Below are 20,941 nucleotides of genomic sequence, written 5' to 3' on the forward strand. Positions count from 1 at the left end.
CTCAGCCTTAGAGATAGGGTAAGGAGCTCGGTCATCAGGAGGGAGCTTGGAGTAGAGCCGCTACTCCTTCGCGTCGAAAGGAGTCAGCTGAGGTGGTTCGGGCATCTAATTAGGATGCCTCCTGGACGCCTCCCACTGGAGGTTTTCCAGGCACGTCCAACTGGGAAGAGGCCCCGGGGAAGACCCAGAACACGCTGGAGAGATTACATCTCCCAGCTGGCCTGGGAACGCCTCGGGATCCCCCAGAATGAGCTGGAACATGTTGCCGGTGAGAGGGAGGTCTGGGTCGGCCTGCTTGACCTGCTGCCACCGCGACCCGACCCCGGATAAGCGGTGGAAAATGGATGGATGGATGGATGGATGGATGGGAACGTCATTTTTAGGAGGCTGTTGCCTGGCAAGCAGGGTTGAATAAAATTAGATTTGTTCCATTATGGGCCATGTGGTAGTCATGGCCCATAATGGAACAAATCATGGTAACCCTCAATTTACAGAACTCTTGCAAGATGGTTGAGGTTCAGCATTAACATCGAATGGTTAAGGTTAGAGCCCCCCAACAACAGTTTTATCCAGTCATACTGGAACATTTTGATCTGAGGTAAAATTACATAATCTATGTGTGAAAAAAGATCTGAAGAAATAAGCCCAAAGGTAGAAAAGGTTTATTACTGAAAAGGCATTGAAACATTCCCTTTGAACTGGTAAACAAGTCATCAAGTCAGAATTACATTCTCAGAAGGTAGCTTCCAGCTTGGTCACTTCCAGCTATTTACACCGTGTTGCAGCTGTGCAGGCAGTCTTCTATACAGCTTTGTGCTCAAACAGAACAGAACTTTATCATTTTACTCTGAATGAAAATGGTACAAAAACGTGGGTATGTATATCATAAGTGATACACAACTGTTCCTCCTTTTACTAACTCATGCAGGAAAGCCTTGGACTCTCAATACTCACAAATGAGAAACTTCTCTAAGATGGAGCTCTCTACAGATATGAATAATGCATCATCAATATAAAAGAGGAGATTCAATAAATAATGAATACCATTGCTCCAAATATTGTGAAACCGCCCGGTCTCATACATCTCACAACCACTTTAGTATTTTGTGTATTTACAGTGAAGAGGGTTCGTTAGATGTTTTATGTCACATGGTGAAGCTGATATGAACTGCAGGAGGTTTGTACACATTTGAGAAAGTTGTCTGAATACAAATAGTTGTCATGGAGGAACATATGTAAGCTTTGGGGTTTGAAGAACAGTTCTGGACACCCATGCAACAATCCAACAACTAACGAGGGTCTAGAACAACCTTGGACCTGAACGCAAGCCTGCCAGTGTAGCAGAGGAAATCTTCATACAAAACTAAGAGCAACGGTTTAGTAGAACGGTTTAGCTCTTGTGTTGTGTGTGTCACACCGTTTCTTTTCTTATAGGTATAATCTAAATTGACTGTTTAATGAATTGTAACTATTTCATATTAATGTGTCAGTGTTGTTCAGCATGATGTGATGTTTTTTTAACCCATTGAATAAATTAGTTGATTTGTTCAACAATGTTTGATGTCCATTTGTCCGTTTGCTCTTCACTGAATAAGGTCAGTTGGGTCTCTGTGGCTCCATAAGTTAATGGTGGTTTATCGGTCTGGTTTTAAAGCGAGACTTTGTAACTATTGAACGAAGGTATAACAGAATCCTATTCGAAAATGAAAGCTGGACTCATAAGCAAATCAACACACTTTTGCTCAATTTCAGTACACTACTTTGTCTGGTATGACCAGTCTATGGTGGCTAATGCATGTGTACAGATGCTAAAGCCCTCTGAGGCAAATTTGTGATTCATGATTTTGGGCTATACAAAATAAATTGAATTGAATTAAATATTTCCCAAACTGTACTGGCAACTGCTTCATCCTACAGTAAGTAGCGTAGTGAGGAAGAGGAGTTGAGCAGAGTGGCACAGTCAGGGGAAATATAGGACGTAATTATAAGTTCAGCAATGAGAAACATTTCAACTAGTGTGGGTAGATATTACATGTGGGGTCACAAACACTGAAACACTGACTGCTTGTAGTTGTTGAGGATTAAAATGGCTTAAAGGTAAAATTGAAGATTTTAGAAAGTAGAGCAGTAATATAAAATTATTTCAATATAGGTTTTTCTCTGTGTTCATAAGTCCAGGATGATTTTAGCCTAGCTTATTACAAAGACTATTTACCAGAATGTTGTAGTTCTTTAAAATCTTAGTTATCATAGCGTCGATATAAAAAATGTCCATACCGACTGTCATAAACCCACATTACAAACCTGGTAGGAAATGAGGTAAAGCTGCTCGTTGGGATGAATGTTCCCAATACAGCATTTTCTTTCAAGGTGACTCTCTATGAAGGTAAACACATTGATACAATTATAATAAATAAATAAGACAAAGTGTGGGCATTCTCTCCTGGTCTGTGGTCCTCAGTTGTCTCCTGCAGTCCTCTCCTCTGCTCTTCAGTTCCTGTGTGCTTCTGCAAAACAAGTCCAATAAGTTTGGCAAATGAAGAAACAGCAGCATACTGGTGTTCTGCTCCACAGACTAAAGCCAAGTTCATCCGACAACTTGCTGTCCTGTAATCGGGAGTCTTGAAGTCGTTGTGGTTTTCACAGTACATGACTGACTGGAGATAGGGGGTCACACACTACAACATCTTTCATATGGAGTAATCTGTGACGGTCTCCAAATTACGTATTATCCTAATCACACATGCGATAAGTGACACGGGAAATTACGTAATACCATGCAGATTTTTCGGTTCCAAAAATAGAAACAAATGCTCCAAGTTGTTTGTGCTTCTCTTCTAGTCATGCTTGTTGATGTTGCGTTCTGGCTCAATTGCAATCCGGACCTTTCACCATAAATACAGCGGCAAGCTTCGAGACGCGTATCTTGTCTGCAGTCATACTGTACCTTCCAGGGCCCCGCTGTGCTGCTGGAGCTGGCTGGTGAAGAAGCGTTCCCTCTGGGACACCTGCTCGTCCCAGGCCTCCAGTATTTGCCGTTGCTCCCTGGGCTCCAGGGCCAGGGTGTCCGGGTGGGCCTCGTCGATGTGGGCCATCACTCCCTCCAGGCTGTGGGAGTATTGCAGCTCCCCACACACCATGCACACCAGCAGCTGGTTGAGCGGATCGTAGTCCATGAGGTAGCGGTTCCTCCACACGGCGTCTGAGACAGGACCTTCCTCACCGTTATTATTCTCATAGTCGGTGAACAGAAGCTCTGAATCATCTGAAGTTGAAAGAGAAAAAGTTTTGTGCCAATTTGTCCGTTTTGAACCATTTAGGCGGTTCAAAGTGACATAGTTGATACTTCACCTTCGACTGCTGCTGTGTAACCTGAGAATGAAAATGATACCGGGTCGGTGTCCTCTGAATTGCTGAAAAAGAGAGCAGTAGTTACATTCATTATTATCCCACATTGAGCCTGCAGCAAATCTGATTTGATGTCAGTAATACTAATTTCCCACCTCACTCGATGTTCAGACTCCTCAGAGGAACTCACCCACTGACCAGAATCCTACAGTCAGAGAGAAAAAGGTTGTGGTTTGAGAAAACATAATGACTGCGATAGACAAACTTCATGCTTGAATCAAAACATACGCGATTTGTGAACAGACATCTCATCCCGCAAACATACAATTATCTTCCACTTCAGCAGGAATGTAACCTGAGTGGTGTTTTGTTTTGACTAATGTCTGTTCTTCATCATTTAATACGACCATAATAAATAGACAGAGTTTTTATATATAGTATACCTGTGTTTGTGGGTCCTGGGCAGGCAGAATGGGCTTCAAGTTGTTGGAGGTTCTCCTTGGGCTGACTCCTTTGTCCCGAATGGCCTTCCTGGCTCTCTGTTCCTTCTTTTTTATCCTCCAGTACTCCCTCTTCCTCCTCAGAAAGTCCTCCTCAGACTCCCCTGGGATGGGCTTTGGTGGAACCATGGAGGTTATAGATGCCAACTTGGTAGGAGTATGTATCATATGTGTGAGACTCTGCAGCTGAGAACAAGGGATCTTTATTGGACTGAGGGTGGAATTTAGAGTTAGAGGGGGTTCAATGGGTTGAAAGTTGATGCTGGACAGTGGGTTGTCTGGGGGCTTCAGAGTAGGGAGCGAGGGGGCCAAGTCCAGGTCTGTGCTTCTGGACATCCACTTTCGTGAACTTGGCATGGCTTGTTGCAGATTCTCATGAGCTCCTTGACAGTCGGACACGATCTGTGAAGGTCCAATGTTCACATGGCTCTGCTTACTTCTGGGTGAACAGGAGACACTGGTGACGGGCAATTTGAACTGGAGTGTGTCAGGTGACTGTTCAGCATTGCATGCTGTTGGGCTAACGAGCAGGACAGAGGGGATAGTGGTCACTGCAGTCAGAGAAGCTAGGGAGGGCTTGGGCTGGAGGGCTGGTTTCCCTGGAGGATTTACACCCTTAACTGTGTTCATAGTAACAACACCTGAAGCCTAAAAGACAACAATATGAACAGGAAAAAAATTATTTATCTCAGTTTTTCACAGGGAAGCACAATTAAATACAGCAACCAGACAATAATCTTTCTGAAACATGCACATATGTGTTTGACCCTAGCTAAACTAGGCCCCTCTCCGTCACACTCCTCTCTATTTTTGCTGTTCAAGTGTCAAATGCCAGACAGAGGTTTGTGGTGTAATGACTCAGGTTTCAGCTGGAGAGGGCACAGGCCATGTCGACAAACCTTGCACTCTTTGTGTTCACCAACAAGCCTCAAGGCAGGCACTGGTATCTTAAGCTACAAATTCAGTATAATCAGGGTTCATCATCTATTAAGGGTTGCATCCGACAGTGCTGCCCAGCAAATAGCTTCTTGGTGCTCCTGAGCTATTTGCACAAATTTAAATGAGGTGATATGAAGACATGTAGTGTAAAATATGCAAATTGTGGATATGCAAATTAGCCTAATTGCAAAAACAAAGCTAATAGTCACATGCACTTTAGAGAGTTGGTGGTAACTGAAGCGCATTCATAAGGTGTGTCACACAGACTTTCCAGTGATCATGGCTGAACTTAATGTTCTTGCTCATATGAATTTATAGTGAGCCAAAATTGCTGTTAGCCGCTGTTTCACAAATTTCTATAAATCAATAGTTTCTCATTGCTAAAACAAATCCACTGCCTGGGTAACAACTACTGTTCACAATTGAATACTGTGGTATTTCAACAAAGGCTGATTAGCATACTGTTAGCTTTCAACAACAACTAAATATCCTTAGCCATTGGCCTATCGTGAAAGTCTCATTATTTTAGCTGCTGTCAAATGGAACTCGTGACTCTCGACTAGACATTATATTAACAAGTTCTCAATATGTTTGGTATTCCAGTGGATTAAGCATGGAGATTACTGTTGCTAGGTGACTGACAAGAAAGCCGACATTGCCGTTTCCTTTTTGAGAAAACATAATTTTGTGGTGTCACGCTTGGAAAATGAAAGGAGTAGACAACAACAGTAATTATTAAGAGTCAAAAGTAAGTTCCATGGGCTCAAGCTGTTTTGAAAACACACCACAATTCCGTGGAAAAAGTCAACCCATAAATTGTGAATGTGAAATCAGTGGGTCTGGTAGAACGAAACAGTGTGAAAACTTCACATTGTGATTATGTACCCAAAATTATCAGGATACTGCTAAAATGTGCTGAAAATGTTCAAAAAGTACAGTTATACAAATACTGAATCGCCCTTTGAGGCTTATCAAAATGTAACTGTTGAAGTACTTCAATTTGGTAAAAAAACCTCAGTGTCATGTTTCAGCTTTTTAGAAAGAAGGGGTGAAACAAACGCACATGCTATTGTAACAGAAGCCAGCTAGCAAAGGGAGCAGGACTCCAGCTTTGTAAAGTGATTGATTGTTGCTTCTTCTAAACTTTTCCCCCCATGACTCCTTAACTCCGTCTAAGTTCAATATTAGCTACTTGTTACAACATTGACACAATGTTTCAACATCTACGTGTTGCGGATTGAACAAAATGATCATTATTCACATGTGTCACATCACCTGAATGTTTTTCTGGGAGAGACGACTGCTGCATTCTCCCTGTCTGTCCCTCTGCCTGGCCCTTAACCTGGCCCTTTGCTGCCTCTTCATCAGCTTCCAGTACTCCCTCCTCCTCTGCAGGCTGAACAAACCGCTGCGCTCGGTCACCACACTGAGATATCCTTGTTCTGGTCGTGAGTTGCTGTTTCGGCATTCTTCCTGTGCCTGACACTGTTGTTCACACTGTTGTTTACAGTGTTGTTGCTGTGGTTGATCCATGGGTAGGTGATGTAGCTTTGGCGGCTCTGGGGAACAGCAGCTTTGATGGTCTGCTTTTTTGGTGCAAAGCCTCTGGGTTCTGCGTGGCAAAGAGGCTTCCACGTTGGGGTTTACTATAAAGTTCGAATGGGTTTGGGATGAGTGCTCGCAGGTGGGAGGCAGGACTACCTCGCTAGAGGTTGGAAGAGGTGGGAGTGTCTCGCTACTTTGGGATGAGTCCTTGAGATGAGGGCTTGGTGAACATGCCTGTACCAAGGCATCGGAATCCGGCGGCCAGCTTTTTATCTCCAAAGTCAAGTCAGCAGCAATAGGAGCCAACTCATTCTGAGGTAAATTTGGCTCCATCTCTTGCTCTGAGGCCTCTTCCGCTGACTCTGTTTTAATGGCAGTCTGCTCACTGCTACACTCTGTCACTGAACTAAGTGATTCTTCCAGGAGTTTCTTCATAGAGGCTACGGCTAGCAGAGTGGTAGCTTGGCTGTCTGCATTTAGAGCTGGGTCAGGCTCCGCATGAGGCACTGGAGGTGGTGGTGGGGAGGTTGGGGCTTTGATATCTGGACAGATGGCTTGTTCTTGTTGAGAATTTAGGTCAACTTCTGGCATAGACTCACTCTCTTGTTTTATCTCATTTGCATGTGGCGTTACTGGCACACTGTTGTTGGGGAGAGCTTGTGCATTTCCTGTCTGGTTAGGAAGACTTCTGCCTGGTGGTGTGGTTATTGCTACTTGCTTCTGGGCCCTCCTCCTCTGTAAGGTCGCACTGGCCCTGGCCTGTAAGACGCCCTGCTTCAATCGAGCAGCACGAGCTGCTCGCTGCTCTCGCTTCTTTATCCTCCAGTACTCCCTTTTCTTTGCCATCCTCTCCTCCTCTGTCAACTCTGAATCCAGAGAGAGCGCCAACAGTGATGTTGCATTACTTGAGATGGCCATCTTCATGACACAGCCCCCGATGTTGGACCCCGCTGTTGATTCTCCAGAAACGGCATTTTGAGGGGTTTGAGGATGAGTGAGTGTGAGCTGACTAACGGTTTGGATTGCTAACTTGTGTGGATTAGGAACCGCTATGCTTTCAAATTGAGTCTTTTGTCTGATTGGGAATAGTTTTGGAGGCTTGTTGACTGACTGCCCAGCAAGAGGAAAAGAGACTTTCACCTGAGCTGGGCAGAGGGGAGGAGGGGGCTGGTTTACACGAATGGGTGTTATAACTCTTCGTTTCGTATTAGGTTGGTGCTGAGGTTTTGTAATGGGGGTGTTATTAGGAACTACATGACACTCTGTGTTGTGATCTGAAGGAACCTGGGGAATGTTAATGGTCACTGTCCCGTCCTCCTTGATGAACCCTCCAATGGTCTCAGAGGCGTGGGTAAGGCCGCTTCCTGCTGACTGGGCCAGTGCTCTGGCCCTCCTCATCTCCTCCAGGATTGACTGGTAACGTTTCACTCTTCGCATCAGAGAGTCCCTGTCCTTCAACCGAGACTTCACTTCCATCGACAGCTTAGCTCGCTGTTCGCGCTTTTTAATCCGCCAGTACTCTCGCCGTTTGGCTATTATCTGCTCAGGCGTGTCGTTGGGGTCGATTTGGGGGAAATTTCTGGTACCAAAGACTGAAGCAAGTAATGGGGATTTACATCTTATGTTTCTTTGAATCATGAAATTCTTCTGGGCATCGATGAACCTCTGCCTAGGTGTTTTACATCGTGCTATCCCTCGAGCAACATTAGAAAGATGTATATAACCTGTAAACTTTCTCATCGACTCTCCTGGCTTTCTTAAAGAAATAGAGTCACATGTGATGGCTGTCTGTGTTGTCCTGTTCCCATGTGGATTTTGTACCTTAATCCGATCTGCTTGCAGGTTAACTGTAGCTAAACTTCCTGCCCCACTTTGCCGTTTATCATTTTCCCTTTTGGCAGATGTAAATGAAGTTTTGACCTGAGTAGGACACTGTATCAGGGCAGCTCCTCTCAAAAACGACTGAGATGGAAGATGCTGAAGAATCTTGCCTCCCACAAGTCCTGTTTTTTGTCCTGTTTGCCTCCGAAATGTCACCTGCACGCTCTGCGTCCTTTCTCTGGCTTTAGCTATCTGAGCTGCCAGCTTTGCCCTCTGCTCTCGCTTTTTGATCCGCCATTGCTCTCTGCGCTTGGCTGCTCTCTCCTCCTCTGGCTCTGGGGAAGAATGGGAGTTGCTAACACCTTTGACCCTCTGCAAGGTGACCAAGGCACTCTTTGTTCCTCTTTGAGGTGTTGCGTTCGCTGTTCTGCCCTCTGTCTTTATAGTGTCTGGCACACATTGTGAAGACATAAGAATCATGCCTGTGGTCACATTGGTGGGTAAGAGTTTGGGCTGAATGCGTAACCCAACTTGTGCCTTATGTTGTGTTTTGGGGACTGATGCGTCCTGCATAGACACACAGGACTGAGGCGTTGTTTCAGCGGAGCTGCCATTGGTAGTTCTGGTCACTATGAATGGAGGCACTGAGGAACGGGTGTTCAACTGGGTTCCACTGGGTGTGGGTGAGGTAACGGCTCTGCTCACAGCACGCCTCGCTGTGGCTGTGTTGCCCCTAGCAGCTTTGGCTGAGATGGAACATGATGCTGGCAACTGATGCGAGACCCTGTCAAGTTTCATTGTATGGAGCCACTTCTCCTTTTGGTTTTCAGTGGCTTTAACTGAGCGGCCCCCGACTGTATTTCCACTCTGTGACGCAGAAGAGACAGCAACTGTTTTGCATGAGTCATTACTCTGCAAAGGAGAAGAGAAAGCAACAAAAGGGACGGATAAAGTAGAATTTACCACTGCAGGGGCATGCAGGTGTAGGAGCTTTCCGCCTTGCGTTCCCTTGCCTCTGCGCTCCGTCAGTCGGGCCCTCTGCTCTCGTTTCTTGGTTCTCCAGTATTGTCTCTTTTGGGTGAGGGTGGCATCATCGTATTCTGAGGCCGGCCGGTAGCGGTGGGACGTTGAACCACCTTTATCTTTTGCAGTTGGCATCGCCAGCTTGGACGGCCCATCAGTTCTCATCCAACAGTGCTGGTTGGCTCTTCCCTTGTCGCGCTGATTCAATTCATCCCGTCAGTCTAGAATCCTCGCTGGCATCAACTTACATGGTGTCCTTCTACATGATGTTTTGCTCTGCTGAGCGGCTGCTAAATCTCGCGGACATCACATCGGTATGCGGGTGTCCTGACGAACAGAAAGAAAGTGTTAATTGCATGTTACTTTGTAATAAACTTGGTAACAGTGGAGTGACCTGAAGCAAGAATCTATCAAACAGGTAGTAGCGAAAACATTTCATGCATGTGTCTTTAAAAAGGAGATCCCCGGCCTTCTGAGGACAAAGTGGACACACTGATAAGATGTAATAAACCCAGTGGCCATTTCATTAGTTACACCTGTTCAATCAATTCAATCCAACAACTCAGCCCTAAATTCAATCCTAATATTATAATGCTTAGGATATTGTTTACCATTTGAATATAATGTTGTCCAGTACAACAGCAACACCAGCTACGACCTCAATAATAAACATATAGTTGAATTAGCACTTCTTGGAACATTACTATCTTTGTAGAGAGAATATGGGGCAGAGCTGTGTTACTGGATCACATTAGATATCTCGTTAAGTGAAGATCATCAAACCATTAATATCCAAAAAAACATTACTTTTTCACATGTAACATTTACATGTTAAAGGCACAAGATGTGACGAATTCTCATTTCAGCCCACTGTGGTTTTATCACGTGAAACATTGTAAATGCAATACGTTCACATTATGCGATTAAAACCATTTGTGATAATACTCGGTTCACTTTGTAACTTTACTCTTAATTTTTCTTCTACTCTTTTACTAAAACAATATCACATTTGAGCTCATGCAAGTGTTCCTATTCAGAGACCCTTGTTCAAATGGTTTACATGCTAATCAAAAGACAATGCTACTAAGACCAAGACACCCATCTCCTCTCTCACAACACGATTTCCACGTGAGGCAGAGTACAGCTTATAGTTGGCTAAATCTTATAATGTCACATTTTAACATATGAATATTAAATACCCCGTCCAACGGCATCGTTGGTGATATAAACACGTCGCGTATATGTAGAAATGTGTAGCCTCGCGTTGAGCTACAGGAACCAGGAAGGAAGCAGAGTGACACTGTCCCTTTAAACCTGTCCCTTTCTATCACAAATTATATCTGTCGAGAGCCATTTGTATTCTTTATTTTGCGACTATTTGATTGAAAACGCGGCGAAGCGACCGATCTAAAGCGCAAATAGCACATCACACCGAAACGCTGTGGAACAATTGCGACATTTAGGGCGTAAATCGTGCCTAAACCGCTGTCTCTCTCAACGGCACAATGGACAAGCTCTTCCCCCTGTTGTCCACACGGACGGGCGCCTGTCTGAGTCTGCTGCCTGCCTGAAAAGAAGCGAGAAGCCCCGCACATTGTTGTCGTAAAAGCACGACGGTCGGAAACGTGTGGAAGAAAAACATGCATACCCGATACCTTTTAGTTACTCCTAACTTCCCGGGACAGTTTTTGTGAACGTTTTTTTTGGATAGATTCGTTGCCAGGACACTGCAGCTACTTTCCGCCAGCCAGCCGTGCTCTCTGAGGCTGCCTTGACAACGCTGTAAAGTACCAGGATGTGGGACCTCGATGCCTGCTCTGCGTCTGCGTGTGTGTGTGTGCGTTCACTCCGTGGCGTGGACACGCAGAAACAGTACAGCACAACGCCCCCCTCCGTTTCAAAAACCATTAAGTGGCGTTTATGAGAAATAATTTCACTAAATTGTGGCTACGAGCTAATTTGGGACAGGACACACATTCAATAACCAACCAAGAGAACGTTCGGTGACAATGCACAGAGATTACATAAAACTCGTAATAACATATAGCCTTTTACCAATTTGGCGCAGCTGGACAAAGGTCAATTGATTTATTGGCTCTTTCTAGAGATGACCTCATTTCATTTGCAGAACCACCACAGATTGGCCCCGGTGCGATTTGTGGTTTTCAATAATAAGCACAACGACCAAATGGGTACCATTAATTAATAGGCACGTTTGATTAAATAAATGTGTTGTGGCGGGAGTTGGCGTGTAATACAAGAAGTAACCTATAGTAGGCTGATGAATGTCTCTTCAGAAATATTTTTCAAATTATATTTCAAAGCGCGTGAGAGGGGCTCCAACGTCTCTTAGAATTATTATTTTTTTTAATTTGAGTAAATAACATCAAATAAGCAAACGTATAATTAAAGCTGGCCCATTAATCTCTACCAACACAAGTACATTCGGGACACGTTTGTCTCCATAAATCATCTCTAGAGGGGAACACCCCAACAAAGTAATGATATTTTTGATTTCTACAATCATACGACAAACCAATAACACCTGATAAGAGAATGTATGATTAGAGCGTAAGTGCTTAAACGTTGTTGTAAAAACAATATTTATACGCAAAAGGGCAACAAATGTTGACTGTTCCAGCTTCTTGCATGGGCATATTTAAAGGTTTTCCTGTGGTGGTAAACTGAATATTGGGGGGGGGGTCCATTGTTCAGACGTTCAGACAAAGCAAGCATTTTGAATATGTCAATTGGGCTCTTGACCAAAAAGTGGAATGTTTATCAAAGCAAATACTGGGGAGATCAATCAATAATGAAGTTCCCTATGTATAATAGCGCAGGTTGTTGTCTGAATATAGCGTGTTAAAAAGGACTACACAGGATGTGTTTTTAGAATAAAGTAGCCTCCGACCCCCCCTGGATCCCCAGCACAAAATATTATGAGCTCGAGCTCATGGGGCCCTGATTTCCAATGGACCCGCCTCGTTTTTTTAACCGATGCTTTGCCGAACCAACCCGCCTCTACCCTCGCATGATTTTGTGAGAACAACAGCATTAGTATTAGCAGCTTATCAGTATTAGCGCCCGCTGCTCTGTTTGCTCCCCCCGGGGTGGGTGTGCATTGTCGACGCTGCTACTGTCTCTTTAAATTTACCCAGGAGCCCCTTAAGGAGCCCCAGGGGCCCCTAGTCGGCTCCCCACCCTGAAGACAAGCAAGAGCCTTAAAATACATTACTGGAGGCCTGCGCCGAGGCGCTTCTGCTCAGCGCCGGACGGAGGAACGGGCACTAATCGCCGGCGGAATACATGATAGTGTGATTATATGAAAAGTTAACTTGGCTCCCGTGCGGGGCGCGCGTGGGGGGGGGGGGGGGGGGGGGGGGGGGGGACATCGTAGAGGGCTCCTCAGCGATGGGCTCGCGATAGAGCGCCTGCCAGATGCGTGTCGAACGGCGCCCGAGCGGTGCGAAACATGTCACTGTTGTAACGTGTTGTCGTTAGTGTGACATGTCCCGCTTCAGCGCCGCGGTACGGTGAAGGAAGGAGGACCACTACCCACGAGTAGAGCAGCGGCCGGGCCAGTGATGGAAGAGAAAGAACCGGGGGGAAGCGAGCCCGTGGACCTCCGGTGTGCCGAGCAGGCTGAGCTGCTCTCATTAATAATAAGCGGAGAGGAGGAAGCGACGCAAGAGGAGAGTGACTTGGGAGGTAAAAAAAAGAAGAAGAAGAAGAAAAAAAAAAAAGAGTGTTATTATTATTTATTGTGTTTCTCACCGCAAAGAGGGACTGCGTGGCTGTCAGAGCCACGGCCATTGTCAGACAGCCAGTTAATCCGTGTCGGGGACAATGCCATGGAGCAGCATGGCCCCTCTGTCTCTGTGGCTCCTATAAACAAAGGCTCAACAGCACGCAGGCAGGCGGACCCGAGAGACACGCAGCTGCCACCTAGTGGACAGCGGCGGCACAGGCCAACGAATAAACAATAATAATGACTTATTGGAATAAATAACCCGTATTAAATAACACGTAACGTGATATGTACGAAGAATACTTGGAACAGTATGCCAGGTACGTTTAATAAGGAGTAAAAGTGCTAAAAATCAAACAGGGGGAATATGTGAGCCAACAATGACAGCTTACAATATTACATTTTGAGAAAACATCATTCATCCAGAACATGTTACGTTCTGTGATTCTCATGATGCATTTTATATCAAGGGAGACTCACCTGTGTACAACCCCTGTGTGAAAGCATAGACAACAGTACATTTATGGAAACAGCACACAGAGATTGTAGTCCGACCAATACTCATAACAAAGTTATATATAAAATACAATATATACTAACAAGGACATTTTTACGGTGTAGTAAACAGGGTTGATCTGGTTCGTCTCTTGTTCCAGATGAGGACAGTCTTGCCAATGGCCACGGTGAGGAGGAATCAGAGGCCGGCATGGCCACACCGGTCACATCTCCAGGCACCAGCTACTGGAACATCACAGACGGACCGGACCAACCGTTCCTCCTCTCCCCGGTCCCCGGGCCTTCTGGACGTAAACCCAGGGTCCAGAGGGCCTCGCGTCCGGGCCTGAGCCGGATCCCGGGACGGGACCACCGCCGCTACTACCACGAGTACTGGCGCTGTGAGTACCTGATGGACTTCGACCCCCAGCGACACGGGATGATCTGCATGGTGTGCGGCAGCTCGCTGGCCACACTGAAGCTCAGCACCATCAAGAGGCACATCCGGCAGAAGCACCCCGACTCCCTGCTGTGGAGCGCCGCCGACAAGGAGGTCATCCGCTCAGGGTGGGAGAGCCACCTGAGCCTGGGGGGAGTTCAGAGGTCGTACAGCTCTGCCGCTGCGCCGTCGCCTCAGGAGAAAGAGGAGCAGCCGGACTCGGACCAACACGCTGCCGGTGGGTAGGACCCTCGGCTTTAGTTCTCTAAAGCTCACACTTGGGGGCAGTATGGGTTTAGGTCTTGGTATGGTGGAGGAGAGGATGATGTAATGATGTAATGATTCAGTGAGTTGGGGCTGGAGAGGAAAGGACTGTGCCAGGACATGAATGTGCTCAGGTGGCTTATGTTTACATATTTCAGACAACAGAGAACACATTTAATATTTAAATGCTAGATGATTACCCTTCTTCACAATGCAAGGCAAATAAAGCAAACACTATAGCTTAAATTACAAAAAACAACAAAATATGATGAAATAGTTATTGCACTGTGTTCATGTGCCTTTGGGGAAATCTGACATCTGAGATTTAAATTTCAATTCAACTAAAAACCTAGGATACAAATGCACAACAAAAGCAGATGTATGATGAAAAACAAGGTCTGTAAAATGATCCCATTTAAACAATGACATACACATGTTCATCTGTTAGCTTTAGAGGTGTTGGTCGGCATTTTTTAACAAACCCAGGCTGGCGGATTCCTGCTTACAGTCTTTATGCTAAGCTAGGCTAACCACATGTACTCAACACATGGGTATGAGATTGATAACCATTTTCTCATCTCACTCTTAAAAACTGATCAAATAAAGTGTATTTCCAAAACGCTAAACTATGCATTTAACCTAAGTAGCATAGCATTAGCCTTCTGCCACATTTACTTTCCGTACAGTCGGCCTGGAAGTTAAAAGTATCCTGTGGATCATTAGACCGTTAGTAGTGCTACGGACCAATGTGCGCTCAAAGGCAGTGAAGAAGAAGACGGCAGACGGAAGACATTAAAAATGGGCTCTTGCAAGACAGGAAATGCTTCGGCACATTTAGGCTCCAAGGATACTCACATTATGGTTTGCTGAGTAATGCTGAATGTAAACATCACTTTGTTTACAAGACAATTCCACCTTAAATCTTGTTAACTTATCTGAGCTGTAAACAGAATAAGTGCTTCAGGTATGACACATGGTTGATTTTTCAGTTTCATTGATATTAATATCATTCAGCAGCTACATGCAGTGACAAAATGTCTGTTATATACACTGATATCTGTAAACGTTTGCTGATATTTGCTAACATTAGCCACGATAAACTGCTGGTCAAACCAGACCAAGTAAGACCGCAAAAAAATAATGAGTTCAAGAGAACGAGTGTGCTCTCTCCTCTTTGACGGGTCACATCGTTTCACCAACTACATGCAAACTCAGCCTCATCAAAGACCTATTCATGATAACTTTGTGTATTAAAATGTGGCCATTCAAATTATGAGTTTGATAATAAAACTCAAAGAGTTATTATTGCATTCAAGTTGAGTTCCGATATCTTTAAACAGAAGCGCTGTTTTATTGGAGATACTTCCCTACACATCTGTCTCATCATAAAGTAAAGACACCATGCATCATGTACCCGCTCACAAAGGACGTTATGGATCATTGTTTTATTTCCTCTGTGCTAAACAGACGCTCGTACACTCAGGCCCGTAGATAATCATTTAAAAAAGATAGTTTTAAAGCCGTATGTCAGCAGAATCTGAAAACTTCCCCCTGCAGTGGAAGTATCAACAAACGACACAGTGGCCAACAGCCGTGATAAAAGCTCTATATTTTCTAAATACAGCCGAACCCCCGGAGCCGGTGACACCTCAGGAGCAGCCACAACAGCCCCCCAGTCTGCCCCCCTGCTCCGAGGAGGGTGAAGCCCCCCAGCCCCAGGAGGAGGAGGAGGAGGAGCAGGACCTCGCGGGGCCGTCAGCCCGTACCCTGGAGCGCTACCTGAACGACTCGCTGCACGCCTGGTTCCGCCAGGAGTTCCTGATGGAGTACGAGGCGGAGGCCGGCCGGCTGCTGTGCATGGTGTGCGGGGGGGAGCTGCCTTCGCTTCACCTGGATCACATCAAGAGCCACGTGCTGGACATCCACCCCAACTCCTTGGTCTACAGCTCCGTGGAGAAGCACTGCATCCTGCAGGCCTGGGCTCAGGCTCACGGTAGGAACAGGAGACGCAGCAGCGTGTGCACTCAGAAGAGAACAGGAAGTAGATTTCATCCAGAGCAGCTCTAATAATGGGTAGTTTAGTCCATCAGGTCTGTCATCTGATACGTCTGCCACTCACTCTCTATCACTGCTTATCTGAGTCAGCGTTGGCTCCTGATCACTGTCCATGTCAGCGTCCAACAATACCATCAATACTGATGATTTGTTTTTTTTTATCATTGACCAACCTGTAGCTGTTAAATACCAAAGAAGTAATCTCAGTTTATAGTTTAATCTTTCATATGCAATTTGTCGTGTGATTCTCTGCCCCATAACAGATCAGTCAGAAAACTCAATCAAATCAGAGCCCGACACCAAAGAAGGCGGGTTGGACCACTTTGCTCAGGAAGTGAAGGCCACGCAGATCAACGCAGACTTGTACCCGGAAGGCGGCGGCACTTTAACTCAGGATGCTTACTTGATTGCTGAGAACGGAGGCGTCGGAGCTCCACAGCGGGGACCCGGGCCCCTCCGGCAGCCCAGGAAGAGGCGGCTGCACGAGGGCGACCCGTGGCGGCTCCGCCTCGACTACCTGGTGGCCCACGGGCCTCAGGGCCGCGGCGCCTTCTGCATGGTGTGTTCTCAGGTCCTGCACGAGATCAAGGTCAGCAGCTTCCGCCGCCACATCCAGGAGTGTCATCCCGAGACGACGACCCTGAGCCGGCAAGAAAGGGAAGCCATGGCTGCTGCCTGGACCAAAGATTATTCTAGTGAAGGGACGCAAGTTCAAGATGGTGAGAAGCGTTTATCACTGTTAGGGTTACGGTTACTGCTATGGTTACGGTTACTGTTACTGTTACTGCTACGGTTACGGTTACTGCTACTGTTACTGTTACTGTTACTGTTAATGCTACTGCGGTGTAGAAATAGGTTTGTTTATTGAGGTAAGCAGCAGATGACAGGGCTTTATTCCTTATTCTCCTTGATTTATAAGTATAGTTTATGCTATTTTTATTCACCTATTCTCAATAGATGCAACTTTGCCTTTTATTTTACCGATGTTAAGTCACTGTCAATACAACTTGCCACTTCCTGCACAAATATTTCACATTAAAAGCTTTTGACTTACATTTCCACTTAAATTAATTTGGCAGACATTTTTGTCCCAAAAAAAAAAATCTGTGCTTTTCAGACAGTTAGAAGTTCACACAGTACTGGTTTTTAAAGACTTTTATTGTGAAACAGTTGCAGTTAGTATTGCATTACATTTGCAGTAAAAAGGTTATTGGAATTAGTGAGTGAATAAAACTTTATTTTCATTAAAAACCAAACAAATTTACAGTCTATAATAATTGAATTCCTTGAGAAAGTGTAGCGAGTGTTTGATTTGATAAAACAGGATGAATGTCCTGATGGGGATATTATGTTCTTTCTTTTAGACTCATTTGGTAATTTAGCTTGACGAGACAGATTTTCTTACATCCCAATCTTGACACATTGCACTTTTAAGATTTAAATTATGACATAACAGCTTGTGACGAGCGCAAGGCTTTTTTGTTTGTTAGCAGTCAAAGTCAAATGTTTCATTCAGCCTAACTACAGCAGCACCCTCCCTGCTGTGTTCAGCAGAAATCAAGCCGGGCGAAGCCGATGTCCTAAATACCACGGCAGAGACTAACGAGGACGCCTCCCCTGATGTGACGGCGCACGGCAAAGCTGTGAAGAAGGAGGAGGGTGTGAGCGGCGGGAAGGGCAAAGCGAGGGACGACGGCGCCGCGGCCTCCCGTCACGGCCATTACCCCGGGAAGGACCAGCGGAGGAACTACCAGGTGCGCTGGCGGATGGAGTACCTGATGGATTACGACTGTCGTCGACACGGACTCATCTGCATGGTGTGCGGCGCCACTCTGGCCACGCTGAAGGTCAGCACCATCAAGAGGCACGTCCAGCAGGTGCACCCCCACTCCCTGGACTACAGCCCGGAGGAGAAGGAGCAGGCACTGCTGAGCTACAACCAGGCCGCCCTGCACTTCATCCACTCCGACGACTGCTTCTCCTCCCAGGACCACGGACACACCGAGCTGGCTCCAGCTCCAGCACACTTTGGCACTTAGAAATACTGGAATTTCCCCCTTAAATCCGAATCTGAGAGTAAGCAGGTAGCAACTATCACAAAGGAAATGTCACAACTGGAAAAAATGTCATGGTAGAAAAAATGAAAGTCCAGCCCCCTCATTTTGAAACTAAAGAAAACAGTTGACCTCTGAACCTATTACAAATCATGAGGTCCTCAGATGAGGTTCATGTCCATGGGGGGGGTCATCCCTATGTCTGTTCAAATGGCTAAATAATGAAGGGAGATGAGCATATCTAATGCCGTTTGAATGATAGAAATTCAGCCACTGTGGAGATATTGACATCTCAAGTCAAGAACTTTGATTCAAAGAGTCTAACATCAGTACACGATAAGCTGTAGCTGGCTAATTCCTACATATTGACCCAGGGAAACATCCGCTGAACATTTGACCTCAGAAAAAAAGCTTCCTCTAATGGTTCATTGAGAGGATATTGAGCAGGGGATCATGGGAACCCATGGACATGGATACACCTCCCGTCTCTGGCTAGCTAGCATGTTAGCAGTTAACGCCAACTAGCCCTGCCAGTAGTCACTACCCAACCAATCAATCCATCAATCAATAGTCCCTGATACAGAAACAGGGCTTTAGATTTTAAAGCCCCTGCATGAGTGTCTGGGCTTTTATTTTTTCCAACTCCAAATTGGCATAATTGTATGCAATTTCACGACTCCAATTTCATATTATTTTTTATTTATTTCAGGCCCAGGAGGGGTCCTAGAAGGGATCCAGGGCTTGTTTCTGGTCGGGGCCTGAATCTTCCGCTCTCAGGAAGTTAGAGTCTTCGTTGAGGCCGAGGTGAATTAGTTTTACGATAATGTGTCTGAAGACAACACAGCACTTCGTCCCCAAAAAAAGTACTAGACCCGAGCTTTCCTTCTGTACAGCCAATTGAGACTGTGTTTGATGTAATTGCTGAAGACAATGAATGCCAGAGTGCAGTCCCCTTTCTCTCGTCTATTTAATTCCTTGTTTACAGTGGAGGAGAAGGTCACCCATTATAATGAGATATGTTATCTCTCTGTCAGTCTGCTTCCTTTCCATCATCTACATCCTAGCTAAAACTGCACAAAAAATCGAAAATGTAAATATATGAAAAAATAGAATTATTTTTCCTTTATACAAGCACTTTTATGCACCCGAGTTTCTACGTGTTTGTATTTATGTCCAGTTTTTCTACTTCATTCAAGATTTCAATGACATTGTTCTTTAACGGCGGGACGAACGCTCGTTGGACTTTTGTTTTGAAGAGTTTGCTCCAGCTTCGGTTTTTTTCATTCACTGTACAAAATGTGTGCAACAGGAGACGTTGAAGAAAAGCTTTCAGCTGTCAAGAGAAAGAAACACCTGCCATGAAATGTCACGTCTTCACCTGGAAAATGTAACTCAGGGATTCTGTTCTCATCCACAACCATCAATAGTCTTTAAGTCCCATCTGAAGATACTGGATACTAGTGTCAGCGTTAGTTGTGGCGGCGACCGCAAAACAAAAACAAATAAACTGAGATTTCAGTGTATTTTGAGAAAAAAATAATTCCAGAATAAATCTCACGAATGTGAGAAAAAGTCATATTTTGAAAAGAATCTAATATAAGAAAAAATATATTTGGAGTCGGAATAAAGTGAAAATTTTGAGGAAAAAAAGTTATGATTAAAAAAAAAAACAGTCAGTGTAAGATAATGACATTTTAAACAAATGTCATACTACGCAAAAAAAGTCTAATATTAATATTTTGAGGGAAAAGTCGGAACGTTTGGATAATAAAGTCGCAAAAGAACCAAAAAAAAGCCTGTAATAATTTAAGAATAAAGTCCTAATATTTCAAGTTGTAATTTTCCAAAATATGCATCGGACCGTCAGGTTCAAATCCCTCCCAGTGCCCCTGTTACTCTGTTGTACATTGACAGAATTTACTCAGATGAAGTTTTTGATACAAAGTGTAAAAATGAAGGACTCCACTCTGACAGCAGAGAAACGCTCATATTCTCATTTCAGTGGCCCCCACGCCACTCTACAAGACTTCTGAGATAGACAGCACTTAATTTTTCAAAATGAAGTAAGTTACAGTGAAATGAATGATGGAGCATGTGTGTGTGTGTTTATACTGTGTATGTGTATGCTGGTGTGGAGAGACCTCATTTTTCTTCACTCTCACCTTGTCTGCTCACCTTTCATTTGTACATGGCCGACGTGTGACACATGAATTCTCTCCTCCATGATGTTTGAATAAATACTCAACACTGCGAGGCTTCCTGCTGTGGACATTTACTTCTCGTTTTGTTTCCTCTGAATGCTACATATATATATATACAGTATATATACATATATAGATGAGACGCTAATTAAAATTCTGGTTTCAGAATGACTTCCTCATCTCTCCTGTAGGGGAGCTGGAATGTTCTGGCATCCATATACATTTATGCCATACGGTGAACCCCAAACATGAAGCGTTTTTTTAGATATGGATGACTTCTGTCATGGGCACCAGCGGCAAAAAGTATAATAATGATCACAATCTATTTTTACAATAAAGAGTCAAATCAATCAAGTAACAGAAATGAATTAAACTCAAAGGTCCTGATTGTGATCTAATTAACGGATGCAGAAAACATGGTAGCTGTCTTTTAAAATGTATTTTATCACTAATGAACTAACTATGAAATATTGTATCATATGTATGAACATGTTTGGGTTGCCAGGTTG

General features: G+C 44.7%; 2 protein-coding genes across 6 annotated transcripts; one reads left to right on the plus strand and one right to left on the minus strand.

Moving 5' to 3' along the window:
• Nucleotides 1–339: 339 nt before the first annotated feature.
• Nucleotides 340–13,039, minus strand: LOC116400061 (uncharacterized). Of its 4 annotated transcripts, none has more exons than XM_031877701.1 (7): nucleotides 12,951–13,039; nucleotides 6,063–9,503; nucleotides 3,792–4,496; nucleotides 3,504–3,553; nucleotides 3,352–3,413; nucleotides 2,948–3,265; nucleotides 340–2,507 (listed from the first exon to the last, which is right to left on the minus strand). In XM_031877701.1, exons 2-7 carry the CDS (start codon nucleotides 9,339–9,341, stop codon nucleotides 2,491–2,493), a joined length of 4,431 nt encoding a protein of 1,476 aa, XP_031733561.1. In that variant the 5' UTR covers nucleotides 9,342–9,503; nucleotides 12,951–13,039; the 3' UTR covers nucleotides 340–2,490. The 4 variants fall into 4 exon arrangements, with proteins under 4 accessions (XP_031733561.1, XP_031733558.1, XP_031733560.1 ...); XM_031877698.1 differs by lacking the exon at nucleotides 12,951–13,039 and adding an exon at nucleotides 10,832–11,070; XM_031877700.1 differs by lacking the exon at nucleotides 12,951–13,039 and adding an exon at nucleotides 10,825–11,070.
• Nucleotides 12,566–19,853, plus strand: zfta (zinc finger translocation associated). Of its 2 annotated transcripts, none has more exons than XM_031877702.1 (5): nucleotides 12,566–12,884; nucleotides 13,581–14,096; nucleotides 15,747–16,115; nucleotides 16,441–16,896; nucleotides 17,729–19,853. In XM_031877702.1, the coding sequence occupies exons 1-5, from the start codon at nucleotides 12,761–12,763 to the stop codon at nucleotides 18,214–18,216; spliced, it is 1,953 nt and encodes a 650-aa protein (XP_031733562.1). In that variant the 5' UTR covers nucleotides 12,566–12,760; the 3' UTR covers nucleotides 18,217–19,853. The 2 variants fall into 2 exon arrangements, with proteins under 2 accessions (XP_031733562.1, XP_031733563.1); XM_031877703.1 differs by having other exon boundaries at nucleotides 17,732–19,853.
• Nucleotides 19,854–20,941: the final 1,088 nt, after the last annotated feature.

Source organism: Anarrhichthys ocellatus, unplaced genomic scaffold (assembly GCF_004355925.1).
Source record: "Anarrhichthys ocellatus isolate YVR2014 unplaced genomic scaffold, GSC_Weel_1.0 scaffold144, whole genome shotgun sequence".
Taxonomy (NCBI): domain Eukaryota; kingdom Metazoa; phylum Chordata; class Actinopteri; order Perciformes; family Anarhichadidae; genus Anarrhichthys; species Anarrhichthys ocellatus.

What these genes read in the sequence shown, in the direction of transcription:
- LOC116400061 (XM_031877701.1), bottom strand. Translation starts at nt 9,341, where the DNA reads ATGAGAACTGATGGGCCGTCCAAGCTGGCGATGCCAACTGCAAAAGAT. An exon ending in GAGTCTGAACATCGAGTGAG is followed by an intron (nt 3,414 to 3,503) that starts GTGGGAAATTAG and finishes TCTCTTTTTCAG; the next exon opens with CAATTCAGAGGACACCGACC. An exon ending in TTACACAGCAGCAGTCGAAG is followed by an intron (nt 3,266 to 3,351) that starts GTGAAGTATCAA and finishes TTTCAACTTCAG; the next exon opens with ATGATTCAGAGCTTCTGTTC.
- zfta (XM_031877702.1), top strand. Translation starts at nt 12,761, where the DNA reads ATGGAAGAGAAAGAACCGGGGGGAAGCGAGCCCGTGGACCTCCGGTGT. An exon ending in AGAGGAGAGTGACTTGGGAG is followed by an intron (nt 12,885 to 13,580) that starts GTAAAAAAAAGA and finishes CTCTTGTTCCAG; the next exon opens with ATGAGGACAGTCTTGCCAAT. An exon ending in CTCGGACCAACACGCTGCCG is followed by an intron (nt 14,097 to 15,746) that starts GTGGGTAGGACC and finishes TTCTAAATACAG; the next exon opens with CCGAACCCCCGGAGCCGGTG.